Raw genomic sequence first — 16,012 nt, forward strand, 5'->3', positions numbered from 1 at the left:
TTTCAGTTTAGTCCCTTGATGAAATCAGTGGAGCTAAAGCCTCAGAGGTGCTGAGCACATGTAACTTCCTAGGATTTGGTTCAGTAGGGAAGGATAGAATCAGAGATGGAAAAATCCTATTACAGTAGGTGATCTAATTTATCCACAAAGGGAAGTATTACTCCTTACAGTATATTCTGTAATATACTACTCTGGCCAGTCTGTTTTCATATATCTCAAGTAATGTTTTAAGAGGCTGCTATCACTTCCCTTAAGGGACTATTCCATAGTCTAACAGATCTCACCATCCTATTTACCTTGATGTTCAGCCTAACCCCTTTGCACTGAGTAGCTCCCCCGTGCACTCTAAGCAATGCCACTTTCAAACATGTCCAAGTCAGAAGGGCTTTTTTTATCTTCTACGCCAGGCAGACACACACACACTGTACATTAGAAACTGAACCACATGAAAACAACCTGTCCAGCCTCTGACGGTGAAGCGTCCTCCGTCCCATTTTGTATGGAAGCTGTGAGCACATTGCTCACTGCGTTGAACAGGTAGCCAGCTGCATCCTTTCGCTTCTGATAATCCTCACTGTCCTCTGTGCTTACAGTGAGTAAGAACTCACTGACATCTTTGAGAGAGTTACTGGCTTCCACCTGAACAGGAGATATGGGGAAATGGTTGTGTGTGTGTATTAAAAATAATACGCATTAAAATAAGCCACTGTTCTCGCTATATGGTCCCTTACAGCAGTGTTTCCCAAACTAGGGACGCCGCTTGTTCAGGGAAAGCCCCTGGCAGGCCGGGCCAGTTTGTTTACTTGCCGCGTCTAGAGGTTCGGCTGATGCAGCTCCCAGTGGCCGTGGTTCGCTGTGCCCAGCCAATGGGGGCTGCGGGAAGCGGTGCGGGCCAAGGGACATATTGGCTGCCGCTTCCTGCAGCCCCCATTGGCCGGGCACAGTGAACCGCGGCAAGTGGGAGCCGTGATCGGCCGAACCTGCGGACACGGCAGGTAAACAAACTGGCCCGACCCACCAAGGGCTTTCCCTGAACAAACGGCGTCCCAAGTTTGGGAAACACTGCCAAACAACATGAATAGTCCAATGGGGCTGTTTGCAGAGAAAAGTATTTTTACTGTTATTATGTATTTGTATTGCCATCATTATGTATTTGTATTACCGTCATGCCTAAGCCCTGGTCATGGACATCGACCCCCACTGTGCTAGGTGCTGTACAAACACAGAACAATCAGGTGTTCCCTGCCCCACACAGTTTACAACCTAAGTAATGGCTCAGTGTGAGAGAGCATATCACAACCTGGCCCAATGGCAGAGTCTAGTCACAGGAGCACACGTGAGTGCCACAAGATGGGTTCTGGTGGTACTTGCATTCAGCGAGGAAGAAGAAGAGTTGAAAACTTCAGCCCTGAGGTCAGGGTGAAGAGAAACGGGCTACAGGGGAAAAGGCCCAGGGAACAGCAGCAGCAAACTGAAGGAAGCCATACAGGGCTGCTCTGAGTAAGATCCCTGGGTGAGCACACATATGAATGGGCAGGCCTATTCCCCTCCACTGGCCCTCCAGCAAAGTGGCCTAAGACCCAAGAAGGGGACAAGGCTGTGCTGGGAAGCCCAAGTGCAAGGCAGGATTTAAAGGGGCCCTGAGACAGGGTTGAAGACACTGGTGAGGGCAGACAGTGTGTTGAACTCTTTGCTACCATAAGGGGTCCATTCACTGTTGGACTGTGACTTGGCTGGAGGGCTGAGCCACTGAAGACCCACCCAGTGAGGTGAACAACCTACAGGGGGTGCCAAGAGCACGGGAGAAAAGGGATTGCAGCATCCCACCCAGGTGACAGGAAGCACCCACGAGAGATGAGTGTCCCTGTCACGGTACCCAAGAAATGCTACTATATTGTTAAGTGTATGTAGTTAACGTATTTCAATTTTTTTCTCCATGAAAACTGTCAGTTTATCAACAAATATTACCTCTCTCCATGTCCTGTGCTCCATGCTGAAGATAGAAGGGTGTTGTGCATTCCCATTTATGCCTAAGTATAGACACTGAGTATTTTGTGATCATGAAACCAAGGTAATAATTACCCGGGCAGGAGCCTGGCCCAGAGTGGTCAAGGGGCTGTGCAAATTTTACTACACAGTGCAGCTGCTGCCTATCCCTCAGATCTGCTACCCCAGCAACTTCAATCTTAAGCTTCTGCTCATGAATCTGACTGAACTACATTGTCTTGACTATGGTTCCTGGCCACTGCTGAAATATTCCATCATCATTTGCTGGCTGCATTTGAAACAATCTCAGAAATCAGGAGAAACTGCTTTTTTATTGCTAATGTGCTGTGAATAAATTGTGTGCTGGGAAAACACAGCCTGCAAAAAAGAATTATTCTGTCCCTTCCCCATTGACTCACTTCCCTAACAGCACAGCACAAAAAACACTGGGATGAAAATTGAAACAAATAGCACCATCCACTGACTATATAATGACAGGTTTCAGAGTAGCAGCCATGTTAGTCTGTATTCGCAAAAAGAAAGGGAGTACTTGTGGCACCTTAGAGACTAACACATTTATTTGAGCATAAGATTTCGTGAGTTACAGCTACAGCATGCATCCGATGAAGTGAGCTGTAGGTCACGAAAGCTTATGCTCAAATAAATTTGTTTGACTATATAATGTTGTTCAAGTAACATTCAGGGATTCTTATGGTAAAGCTGAACAGCTATGCCCAGGTACTGCTGCTGTGAAACTCCTCTTGTGGAAAGTTGCTTGTAACATGTAGTTCAGTGAGAGCATGTACATGACAGTGAGGCAAATGCCAGGAAGTTACAAGCATGAAGTCAAATGGATTTTGGAATAACTCAGCTTTGCACATTTATAGCAATACCTTTCATCCTAAGATCTCAAAGTGTCTTATAGGCATGAATGAATTACCCCACCTGTGAAACAGCTAAGTATTATTATACCTATTTTATAGCTTTGTCACTAAGTTTAACCCAAATGGCCATTCACTGTTGGTGAGGTAGTGGCAGAGCAGGAATAGAACCCATGAGTCCTGATTCCCTGTCTCCCACTCTAGACAATACTGTCTCCTGATTTGATCCCTGGTCTCTGAAACATTAAATAAAGAACAGGCTACTGCAAGTAGTGATGCTCTCCCAGGGCCAGGGGCCAGGAGGTGTGGTTCAGTGGGTGAAGATGTGTATCAAAGCTCTGCTTACCTGTGCTGAGGAAGAGAGCTCTTCACTCCTATAAGTGGTTTCTTTCAGTACCTCTGACATCGTAAGAGCAGTTTGTATTGATGTTACATTAACAGCAGACAGAGTTGTCAGCATCAGCTCTCTCAGCTTGGGATGAAAGGAGATAATTAGAGACAGGAACAAAGATGTTAATTAAGACTGTAAATGTAAATAGTGCTGAATATTGACAGTCTAGTTTGCTATAGATCTAATGGCAGAAACAAGCTCCCCAGGATGGATAATTCAAGCTAGTATTAGCTCTACTTACAAATTGCCACTTTCTGTAGCTATTGACTGTATAATCACAGGGATATTTTGTCACTCTGAGACACAGGGGATTTACACATATAACATCCATTAACAGTAATGAAAGCAACTTGTGTGAATTCCTACCCGTTGGGATGAATGTATAGGCCTTAGTGTACAAATACCACCTCCACTGAAAGCAGAATTGCAGACGATTGGTTCAGAAGAACAACGAATCATAGCTGATGAATTCAGGATATGTTGTACTTCTCTAGCCTCTTTCCCCCCTGAGGAGCTCAAGGCAGTGGAAACATTTAATTGAGCCTCATACCACACCTGAATGGAGCCTTATCCCACTGCTGCGAGGTGTGTAATACACACAGGCAAACAGGTCCAGTGTGGTTGTGCTTTGCTGCCCAAGACCACACAAATAGTGGCCAAGCTGGGAATAGGATGCAGGAGTCCTGACTCCCAGTGCCCTGCTCCAGCCATACTCTCACCCTTGAGAGATCCCCACTACATTCAACATGAATGATGTTTTTCGTGTGCAGTTTACTTAGGGATTGCAGAAGCAAGACAGATGTTGGGACTCTATTACCTCAGCTCAGGGGGAGAGGGTTTGGAGAATCACAGAGGGAATCTCTTATTTCTAAGGGGCCTGGGGTAGGGAAGGGAAGAGATTTCACCCCTTTTGAGCATCCCCCACTGGCTGCTGGTGGGCTAGTGCCCTAGCTTTAGTAGGGATTGGCTGCCCGCAGTCAGTCTCTGGGTAAGTGCAATGCCATGAGCAGCACTCAGGGAGGTGGTGCTGGGATAGCCAAGAGGGAGAATGTTGACATGGAAGGGATGAAAAGTCAATGACTCAAAAGGGCCAGTGGTGAAAAATGAACAGCTGCTTCTTGTTAGCTGAAACCTATGGCAAATGCTGGCCCAAATCCTGAGAGATACTGAGAACCTACAACTCCCATTGACTTCGGAAGGAGGTATGTAAGCCCTTGGTGCTACTCAAGAAATGGTCCAGGGTCTTTACAGAAAATGGAAAATGCATCGTTGTAGTGTAAGAAAATAAACCAGCTGGCTGACCTCCCTTCGGGTGTCAGTCTGCAGAGATGTATTAAAGGTGTCTCCCTGGCTCTCCTGATTAAGGACTGAAGACACTGACTTATACAGCTGGAACAGGGACATGCTGTTGTTTCCTTCTTTTAGGATAGCATTAGCTTTCTCAGCCAGAGTGGCCTGCAGGGTCTGGTTCCCAGTGTTCATATCTTCACGTCGAACCTGATGATGCAATTAGACATGCTCAGAGCATTGTTACTGCTGCTTGCTGGTATTATTACCCTTTCACAACCTCCGTTATCATCCTAACAATGTTCATAATGAGAGCTGATAAAGAAACTGAGTTTGTTCCATCTTTTTCCAAGGATCTTTTTTTTCCAATAAAATTTTCCAACCGTCTTTAGAACCACCCAGGAAAAAGAAAAGAACATTTGCAGAAGCATTTGTTTAAAAAAAATCTCTGTTTTCATCTGAAAAAATGTTTTGATCAAAAGTTTCCAACTCTTAACTTACAAAACAGTTACAGTCTCTTCTAGAGATGCCTCTGGTTTGGTCCACCTGACTGACTGAAGAAAGATACTGATAGGTAGTAGTATCCTTCATGTTAGAGAAGAGAGAGAGCGGGCCTAATTCACCTCTGCAGTATTTCAGTCTGACTCCAGTATGATGCCATTGTAATCAGCGTAGTGATGAGTAACTCCATTGAATAACACTAATGAAGCAATGGTGCACATTCTTTTAATAAGTATGAAGATTTATTTTTGGGCCCCCTGGAGACAGGTTCCAGTATTTCTCTGGTTTTTTTAACTCCAAGACTAACTAAACATAGCCTGTGCTGTTCACTGTCTCCCTAAATTCTGGCCTGAACAAACTGTGATGGAAGAAACTGCTGGCTGCACATGGGATTCTACAAGGAAGCTTGTCTAGTCCTCCTTGGTCAGAAGGATGGTGGCTGTGGATCGCAGGAGAGTAATGGGTATAAAATGGGGAGAGGAAGCTCTGGAAGGTGGCCCAACCCTCAGAATCACAGGTTTAGCTTTTGGCAGTCAGAAGGCTAGAAGGGAAAAGATTTTTCCATGTACCTTGACAGTAGCATCAGTCTGAACCGTGTCACCAAACTTATTGCTGACAGTAATTGTAATGTGTAAAACAAAGTTATTTTCCTCTTCTCCAAGAGGAAGATAAACTGACAGGAGTTCAGGATGTGGGCCACAGTTCAGGAGGGAACCTGAAAGAGGAAAGACAGTGTTACCCGTCATACACTTCAAACCCTACTGAGCAGCTCAGCATCCTCCAAAGAGGCACTCAGCACCGCACAGGATTGGGCCTATAGTTATCACCATGGAATCATGTCTCTTTGCTTTGATTTGCTAAATTAAAATAGCTCCTCTGGGGAAAAATAGATAATGACCCTTAAATTCAGATTCCTTGCCTAAGGTGATTCCACAGTCCTTAAAGGGATTCTTTAAAAATCTCCTGCAGTTTCTAAAGGGAAACTATTGTAAAGTTCATGGACCTCTTATGCATATATGCCCTGTTTGTACATGTTTTTTCTTTCTGCTGTCATAGGGCCAGGCTGAGCAAGGGCTGCATCTTACTCCACAAGTTTAAAGTGAACAACCCTATGTGCAGAACAAGGGGCTACTCTGTCTGAGTTGAGGGTATGAGAATCTGTCCAGTTATTATCTGGCCAGCAGTGGAAGTGGGTTAAGCCTTTGCTCGTTAGTGGTGGAAGTACAAGGCTGGGTGCACACACAGGGAAGCTGCCAGTCAAACAAACCAGCCCCAGAACTTACCTGATTTCAGATAGAAGCAGTACGTGAGCAGACTGCTGTGTGCAGGGGGGCAGGAGTCCTCTGAGCAGGCAGTACTGCAGGAGATTGTGAAGCTGGTGCACACCGATCCCTCCTCTGGGGATATAGCACAGACTGGGACCACTGGTGAGGGCACCATGCTGACAACGTAGGTTTCATCGCCATATTCATGCTGAGTCATTGCTGGAAAGTTCAGAGGGAAAACATCAGTGATGATCATCTGATGACTTTCACCAGCACTGAGCATCATACACTAGTAATGATGCAGTTTGTTCAGGCTCTGGGAATGGCATGTTGTCTAACCAGAGCTGAGATACCTTTATAGGCTAATCTATAGCATAGACAGCACTATGCAAACACAGATTTATTTCCCTTGTAAAGAGAAGCTGGATTATAAAATTGAATATTCATCATAGGGCTATTTCCAGATGTGTCTAAATCAGATGATTAACATAATCTTGGATTAGGGTTGTTGAATCAGGGCTTGTCTTTTCGAACACTTTGTGCACTAAGTGTCTGTAACGACCCTGTGGCTGGGCACTACACTTCTTTGAAATGGGAGTAGGCTAAAGTGCACTAGGATACTTTTAGCACATGGCAACAGGGTCCACATAGACCCCTGATGCACAGCATGCCATTGTGGGGTAGATTTCCCCCTCCCGCTGCATTTTGCCACAAACTAAGTGTTCATATAGACAAGCCTTCACTCACCTCAAATTACTGCTATACAGGTGACAAAAGGGTTAAAGTGGCCTGAGAGGCCAATTAACCTACCAGGCTGCACCTGAAGGCACCCCCTAGCTTGAAGTGGTTTCCATCATATACAGAGATTACAGTTTGGCTCAATGGTTCTCAGCATCCCCACTATGCAAATTGTTCCAGCATCCCTGCCTGAAGGGGGTTCTGGCCTAATTGGAGGTCAAACACAGCTAGGGTTGCTGAGTCTTCATAAAGGAAGAAAAAAGGTATGCCAGAGGAGGGGCCAGGGAGGAATGGTAGCTGAGAGCTTTCTCTTGAGGGCTGAGAGAAGCCTGGGTGGCTGAGCCCTGAGCTGGAAGTCTGACTGGAAATAGGGGCTGATCAGGGACTGCAGCTTGCCTGAAACCGTGGGTGGAGGGAGAGTGCGACCTGACCACCTTCAGTGGTAACAGTCAAATCCAGGACCTGGGGCTGGTGTTGGAATGGTTTGAAAAGAAGGCGACCAGTCGAGCCCAGCTGGGCTGAAGACTCAGTTGTTTTGCTGCATTCTGGTGGACGTTAAATGAAGTACTCTGAGGCCGTGAGAAAGGTTGGATTCTGTTACCTGGCTTAGCAGGAAGGCCAGAACACACCAATGGCTGAAATCAGCCATAGAAGGCACGGGACAAACTGAGGCACAGCTGTTGCAATACCACATATAGCCACTAGGGACGTGTTTCAGTAGCAGCTTTGCCATACCTCTACTCTATGCTTTTGTGTGTGTGTGTGAGTGTGTGAGTACCATACTATACATCATATTCTGGCAAAATAAAGAAAAGGGTTACTGTAAACATTGCACTCAGTGTATCAAATTATTTAACAGTATATTTGTCCTTTACAGTGTTTCTTCTCCTACTATGTACGAGTAGGAGGAAAAGGCCTGGGTAGAGACCGTCGAATCGTGGAAGTCAACGAATGGCTACGCAGGTGGTGTTGGAGAGAAGGCTTTGGATTCTTTGACCATGGCATGGTGTTCCAAGAAGGAGTGTTAGGCAGAGACGGGCTCCACCTAACGAAGAGAGTGAAGAGCATCTTCGCAAGCAGGCTGGCTAACCTAGAGAGGAGAGCTTTATACTAGGTTCACCGGGGGAAGGAGACCAAAGCCCTGAGGGAAGTGGGATACCGGGAGGAGGCACGAGCAGGAGCGCATGAGAGGGGAGGGCTCCTGCCTCATACTGAGAAAGAGGGGCGATCAGCAGGTTACCTCAAGTGCCTGTATACAAATGCACGAAGCTTGGGAAACAAGCAGGGAGAACTGGAAGTCCTGGCACAGTCAAGGAATTATGATGTGATTGGAATAACAGAGACTTGGTGAGATAACTCACATGACTGGAGTACTGTCATGGATGGATATAAGCTGTTCAGGAAGGACAGGAAGGGCAGAAAAGGTGGGGGAGTTGCACTGTATGTAAGAGAGCAGTATGACTGCTCAGAGCTCAAGTATGAAACTGCAGAAAAACCTGAGAGTCTCTGGATTAAGTTTAGAAGTGTGAGCAACAAGGGTGATGTCGTGGTGGGAGTCTACTATAGATCACCAGACCGGGGGGATGAGGTGAACGAGGCTTTCTTCCGGCAACTTGCAGAAGTTACTAGATCGCAGGCCCTGGTTCTCATGGGAGACTTCAATCACCCTGATATCTGCTGGGAGAGCAATACAGCGGTGCACAGGCAATCCAGGAAGTTTTTGGAAAATGTAGGGGACAATTTCCTGGTGCAAGTGCTGGAGGAACCAACTAGGGGCAGAGCTCTTCTTGACTTGCTGCTCACAAACTGGGAAGAATTAGTAGGGGAAGCAAAAGTGGATGGGAACCTAGGAGGCAGTGACCATGAGATGGTTGAGTTCAGGATCCTGACATGGAAGAAAGGAGAGCAGCAGAATATGGACCCTGGACTTCAGAAAAGCAGATTTTGACAACCTCAGGGAACTGATGGGCAGGATCCCCTGGGAGAATAACATGAGGGGGAAAGAAGTCCAGGAGAGCTGGCTGTATTTTAAAGAATCTTTATTGAGGTTACAGGGACAAACCATCCTGATGTGTAGAAAGAATAATAAATATGGCAGGCGACTAGCTTGGCTTAACAGCGAAATCCTTGCTGATCTTAAACACAAAAAAGAAGCTTACAAGAAGTGGAAGATTGGACAAATGACCAGGGAAGAGTATAAAAATATTGCTCGGGCATGCAGGAGTGAAATCAGGAAGGCCAAATCACACCTGGAGTTGCAGCTAGCAAGAGATGTTAAGAGTAAAAAGAAGGGTTTCTTCAGGTATGTTAGCAACAAGAAGAAAGTCAAAGAAAGTGTGGGCCCCTTACTGAATGAGGGAGGCAACCTAGTGACAGAGGATATGGAAAAAGCTAATGTACTCAATGCTTTTTTTGCCTCTGTCTTCACGAACAAGGTCAGCTCCCAGACTGCTGCACTGGGCAGCACAGCATGGGGAGGAGGTGACCAGCCCTCTGTGAAGAAAGAAGTGGTTCGGAACTATTTAGAAAAGCTGGACGAGCACAAGTCCCTGGGGCCGGATGTGCTGCATCCAAGAGTGCTAAAGGAGTTGGCGGATGTGATTGTAGAGCCATTGGCCAATATCTTTGAAAATTCATGGCGATCGGGGGAGGTCCCGGACAACTGGAAAAAGGCTAATGTAGTGCCCATCTTTAAAAAAGGGAAGAAGGAGGATCCTGGGAACTACAGGGCAGTCAGCCTCACCTCAGTCCCTGGAAAAATCATGGAGCAGGTCCTCAAGGAATCAATTCTGAAGCACTTAGAGGAGAGAAAAGTGATCAGGAACAGTCAGCATGGATTCACCAAGGGCAAGTCATGCCTGAGTAATCTAATTGCCTTCTATGATGAGATAACTGGCTCCGTGGATGAGGGGAAAGCAGTGGACGTGTTGTTCCTTGACTTTAGCAAAGCTTTTGACACAGTCTCCCACAGTATTCTTGCCAGTAAGTTAAAGAACTATGGGCTGGATGAATGGACGATAAGGTGGATAGAAAGCTGGCTAGATTGTCGGGCTCAATGGGTAGTGATCAATGCTCCATGTCTAGTTGGCAGCTGCTATCAAGTGGAGTGCCCCAAGGGTCGGTCCTCGGGCAGTTTTGTTCAATATCTTCATTAATTATCTGGAGGATGGTGTGGTTGCACCCTCAGCAAGTTTGCAGATGACACTAAACTGGGAGGAGAGGTAGATACGCTGGAGGGTAGGGATAGGATACAGAGGGACCTAGACAAATCAGAGGATTTGGCCAAAAGAAATCTGATGAAGTTCAACAAGGACAAGTGCAGAGTCCTGCACTTAGGACAGAAGAATCCAATGCACCGCTACAGACTAGGGACCGAATGGCTAGGCAGCACTTCTGCAGAAAAGGACCGAGGGGTTCCAGTGGAGGAGAAGCTGGATATGAGTCAGCAGTGTGCCTTTGTTGCCAAGAAGGCCAATGGCATTTTGGGATGTATAAGTAGGGGCATTGCCAGCAGATCGAGGGATGTGATCGTTCCCCTGTATTTGACATTGGTGAGGCCTCATCTGGAGTACTGTGTCCAGTTTTGGGCCCCACACTACAAGAAGGATGTGCAAAAATCAAAAAGAATGGAGGGCAACAAAAATGATTAGGGCGCTGGAACACATGACTTATGAGGAGAGGCTGAGGGAACTGGGATTGCTTAGCCTGCGGAAGAGAAGAATGAGGGGGGATTTGATAGCTGCTTTCAACTACCTGAAAGGGAGTTCCAAAGAGGATGGATCTAGACTGTTCTCAGTGGTAGCAGATGACAGAACGAGGAGTAATTGTCTCAAGTTGCAGTGGGGGAGGTTTAGGTTGGATAGTAGGAAAAACTTTTTCACTAGGAGGGTGGTGAAACACTGGAATGCGTTACCTAGGGAAGTGGTGGAATCTCCTACCCTAGAAGTTTTTAAGGTCAGGCTTGACAAAGCCCTGGCTGGCATGATTTAGTTGGGGATTGGTCCTGCTTTGAGCAGGGAGTTGGACTAGATGACCTCCTGAGGTCCCTTCCAACCCTGATATTCTATGATTCTATGATTCTATGATGACTCCAGATTGCAAAGAGATTGTATCTTGGTGGAGTTTTCGAAACTCTGGCTTTCCCCACCTGTTACTTTAATCCGAAATGCTTCTCCGTGTGTCTGCAGAAAGGAGCTGTTCAATACCAATGTAGATCTGTTGCTCTGAAGCAAAGTCAAGGAGCTCTGTCGGAAACCCTTCAGATTGCAGACTGAAGGGAGGGAGGGAGGCTGGAAAACCCAACAGGAAAATTAACAAAGGAGAAGAGGCTGTTTACTGCGATTTCCATCCAGAGAGTTCGGTGTGCTACATTGTTTATAGACCCAGACCTGAAGCCTTTATTCAAAAAATGTACCTGTTGACATCAGAAGGAGATTTTCCCAACTATGATACATGGGAGTACGGTGCACTAATAGTGACAAAGAATGAATTATATTTGGTGAAACATTCATCTACCTGAATATACATGATAAGGCTGGAAATCTGTCTGAAAAATGCATGTGCAACTGTGTGCCTGCTTTTACACATGCAATTACCATGATTATCTCTACTGGCAGCAAATGCCTTAAAGGTACCTAGGGAGACATCCCCTCCCCTACCTCAAAGGGCTTCCTTTCAATCTGGGTGTTTATTTTTTGAGGGTGCAGCATTCCTGACCAACCCACTCATCTCACCTTTGACTGGAATGTGTTGTCTAAATACCAGTTATACTGTACGGCCTGGGAGCCTTCCTGCACAGTGGCTCTCAAAGCAACTTCTGTAGTGACATTCACTAGCTTGCAGTTTGTCTCACACCTAAAAGGAAGGCAAGACAATAGTTATGAACCAACAGATGACAGTAATCCCAGCTAAAAGCCCACCCTATTTTTTCCGTCTTTTGGATGGAATCTGCCAAACTCATGGGTTATGAGGCAGGTGGTACACAGAAGTCACAAACAGCAACATTTTCAAAAACTCCCAAGTGACTTTGAAGCCTATGTCCTGTTTTCAAAAGGAACAGAGGTACTGAGGATGTGTCTACAGTAGGGCTGTCAATTCATCACAGTTAACTCACGCAATTAACTCCAAAAAATTAATCGTGATTTAAAAAATTAATCACGATTAATCGCACTTATAACAATAGAAGACCAGCTGAAATGTATTTAATATTTTTGGATCTTTTTCTACATTTTCAATATTGATTTCAATTACAACACAGAATAGAAAGTGCACACTGCTCACTTTATATTATTATTTTGATACAAATATTTGCACTGTAAAAATGATAAACAAAAGAAGTCATATTTTTCAATTCACCTCATACAAGTACTGAAGTGCAATCTTTTTATCGTGAAAGTGTAACTTACAAATGTAGATTTTTTTTGGTTACATAACTGCACTCAAAAACAAAACAGTGTAAAACTTCAGAGCCTACAAGTCCACTCAGTTCTACATCTTATTCTGCCAATTGCTAAGACAAACAAGTTTATTTACATTGACAAGAGATACTGCTGCCTGCTTCTTATTTACAATGTCACCTGAAAGTGAGGACAGGCGTTTGCATGGCACTTTTGTAGCCGGCATTGGAAGATATTTACATGCCAGATATGCTAAACATTCGTATGCCCCTTCCAGTCTTTGGCCGCCATTCCAGAGGACATGCTTCCATGCTGATGATGCTCGTTAAAAAAATTATGCGTCAATTAAATTTGTGACTGAACTCCTTGGGGGGAGAATTGTATGTCTCCTGCTCTGTTTTACCCGCATTCTGCATATGTTTCATGGTATAGCAGTCTGGGATGATGACCCAGCACATGTTTGTTTTAAGAACAGAAAGAAAAGGAGGACTTGTGGCACCTTAGAGACTAACAAATTTATTTGAGCATAAGCTTTCGTGAGCTACAGCTCACTTAACACTTTCACAGCAGATTTGACAAAACGTAAAGAAGGTACCAATGTGAGATTTCTAAAAATACCTACAGCACTCGACCCAAGGTTTAAGAAATCTGAAGTGCCGTCCAAAATCTGAGAGGGAAAGGTGTGGAGCATGCTTTTAGACGTCTTAAAAGAGCAATATTCTGATGTGGAAACTTCAGAACTCAGATCACCAAAAAAGAAAATGAACCTTCTGCTGGTGGCATCTGACTCAGATGATGAAAATGAACATGCGTCAGTCCGCAGTGCTTTGGATCATTATCAAGCAGAACCCATCATCAACATGGACGCATGTCCTCTGGAACGGTGGTTGAAGTATGAAGGGATATATAAAGTGAGCACTGTACACTTTGTATTCTAGGTTGTAATTGAAATTAATATATTTGAAAATGTAGTAAACATCCAAAAATATTTAAAATAAATGGTATTCTATTGTTGTTTAACAGTGCGATTAATCGCGATTAATTTTTTTAATCGCTTGACAGCCCTAGTTTACACTACACATGCTACAGTGGCACAGCTGTAGTGTAGACACTTGCTACAGTGACAGAAGAGGGTTTTCTGTTGTTGTACTAAATCCACCCCCTGAAGAGGTGGTCACTAGGTCAGTGAAAGAATTCTTCCCTCAACCTAGCAGTGTCTACACTGGGGCTTTTGTTGGCTTAAATTCACATCTCTGACCAATGTAGCTCAGTCGACCTAAGTTTTAGGTGTCGACCAGGCTTTCGAAGACTAAGGGCAAGTCTACACAACAAAATTACATCAACCTAAGTTACAACGATACACAGCCCCTGCAGTAACTGAATTGGTTTTACATGTCCACACTACGCTCCTGGTCAGCGTTGCACGTCCTCACCAGGAGCGCTTGCACCAATTTAACTGCTAGTGTGTGGCATTGTGGGACGGTTTCTGAAAGGCAGCAACAGTCTATGTAAACAATGCAGTGTTTACACTGTCACTGTGTTGACCTAACTACATCGATCTAAGTGCTATGCCTCTTGCAGAGGTGGAGTTATTAAGTTGGTGTAGTGGGCGAGTTACATCGGTGGGAGCTGCATTTTAGTGTAGATGCTAACAGTGAGGTCGACATGAAGCAGATTACATTAACCTAAGTCTGTAGTGTAGACCAGGCCTAAGTCTCATGAAACTTGGGCTCCTAAGGGCCATATTTGCAAAGGTGCCTAAAGACGCAGATAGACCCCTTGGTGCTTTTGAAAATCGGCACATTACTCTCATTGATTTCAATGATTGCAAGAGGAAATGTAGCAATAATAATGGGGAATAAGTACTACGGTTCCAAGGCAGACCTGATTTCTGGGTGCAGTTCTTGTCTGGCAGTCACGTACAGACATTGCTCGTCCTGCTTCTCTTCTTTTCCATGGTTTCTGACTATCACTTGCAGGGTCACCGCTGAGTTTGGTGGGGGCAGGCAGGAAGGCGGGATCTGTGCCATGCTCTGGTCAGTGGGGATTACTTGCTGCTGCACACATTCCTGCCACCCAGGCCAGCAAGCCCCTGCACAAACATTTCCTTTTTAATGTTGGTAATAATATCTGGCTCTTCTGTAGCGATTTTCAGCCGTAGATCTCAAAATGCCTCACAAGGGAGGCAAGCTTCTTTATCCCTATTTCACAGATGGGGAAACTGAGGCACAAAGCGGTGAAGTGACTTAACCAGAGTGGCCCACCTGCCCAGTGGCAGAGGAAAGAACCCAGATCTCCTGAGTCCCGGTCCAATTTTAAACCTTGATGCTTTTTCATTGCTGCAGAAAAACCGAAGCCTCCCCCAGCTTCAGATGCAGCAGGCCTGCTTCTCCTCAGTGTAAAAAGGGGATATCATACTCCGGCAGCACTGACCCTCTGCTGTCAGGTGTTGGAACTCTGCTGGGATCTGCCAGTTAATTTTTGCGGGTTCATAAGACTCGGAATATGGGTCAGGTGGAAGTAGATCCACGGCTGAGGAGGCTCAGGGCTGGGGATACACATCTTGAGAGATGGAGCTCAAGGAGCAACCATCCCTAGGGAGAAGATTAGACTGGGGTCCATGTAGTAGTATTGTGGAATTAGCATGAAGGTTTATATTTTGACCGTACAACGAGCATGTAGCTTTTGTTTAAAGCCAGGTGGGTTCTATACCCTCTTACAGTCAGACTGGCACAGCACATCCAGTATGATGGTGAGTTTACCATTAGGCAGCTAGCTAATGGGAGGAAAAAGTCAAAACATGCACTGCACATACCACATGCCCAGGTGAAGGTAGAATTATCATTGTCATCTGGCCAGTCAAGGGTAACTGTTGTGAATGGATCCACATGGCGACTAGGTTTAATGTATATTTTATTTTTCCTTTTGTCATCCTAAACAAGAAGTGAAAGTACCAATTAGAGCAGCAATGTGTGTTAACAGCTGTCTAACCTTTCATTATTTTATAATGAATAATAAAAAGGGATTTGCAGTATGCTATTAGCAGAGAGAGCCAGGGCTAAAAAATTAGGCCCCAATCAGCTTAAATAATGGTTTGTCCACGATCATACAGAAAGTCTATAGGAGATCTGAGACTAGAACCCAGATGTCACAACTTCTAGTCTTGTGCTTGTAACCACCAGACAATCCTTCCTCTTACAATAGGTCACACATGAATAATGATGTGGTTTTTCTTTTTCTCAGCGTTCTGACACATAATGGCTCTAGTCATAAAGACGAGTAATGTCTCCTGTTCTTCTGACATAGTTTCTGTTTTGAGTGAAGTCTGTTTTTAAGGGATACTGTTGTCTTGAAAATCATGTCCGTGTGAAATTCTGTACTTGCTATCGTTACAAGTAACCCTTAAGATTATTACACTGCAAAGAAAACAAAACCATTATTTTAATTAGTTTTTACAGTTCATTTAATGTTGTGAATTTGACTGCACTTAGGGTATCATCAATTTCATCCTTTACTCTCAGTAGACTGTTAGCTTCTCCTTTGCTGAAAAGATCCTTATAAATATCA

General features: G+C 44.9%; 2 protein-coding genes across 3 annotated transcripts in view; one reads left to right on the plus strand and one right to left on the minus strand.

The window, feature by feature from the left end:
• BCO1 (beta-carotene oxygenase 1) overlaps positions 1-16,012 on the plus strand; it is a 145,776-nt gene that overhangs the window by 37,152 nt on the left and 92,612 nt on the right. The window lies entirely within an intron of this gene.
• The window catches only part of PKD1L3 (polycystin 1 like 3, transient receptor potential channel interacting), a 72,594-nt gene that overhangs the window by 32,811 nt on the left and 23,771 nt on the right, over positions 1-16,012 (minus strand). Inside the window, exons 10-18 of the mRNA XM_075118447.1 lie at positions 15,261-15,378; positions 14,330-14,537; positions 11,783-11,903; positions 11,197-11,338; positions 6,330-6,530; positions 5,616-5,761; positions 4,561-4,755; positions 3,214-3,339; positions 457-639 (exon numbers count right to left, since the gene is read on the minus strand). Of these exons, the coding sequence (XP_074974548.1) occupies positions 457-639; positions 3,214-3,339; positions 4,561-4,755; positions 5,616-5,761; positions 6,330-6,530; positions 11,197-11,338; positions 11,783-11,903; positions 14,330-14,537; positions 15,261-15,378 (1,440 nt within the window). The remainder of the gene's footprint in view (positions 1-456; positions 640-3,213; positions 3,340-4,560; positions 4,756-5,615; positions 5,762-6,329; positions 6,531-11,196; positions 11,339-11,782; positions 11,904-14,329; positions 14,538-15,260; positions 15,379-16,012) is intronic.

Source organism: Caretta caretta, chromosome 12 (assembly GCF_965140235.1).
Source record: "Caretta caretta isolate rCarCar2 chromosome 12, rCarCar1.hap1, whole genome shotgun sequence".
NCBI classification, from domain to species: Eukaryota; Metazoa; Chordata; order Testudines; family Cheloniidae; genus Caretta; species Caretta caretta.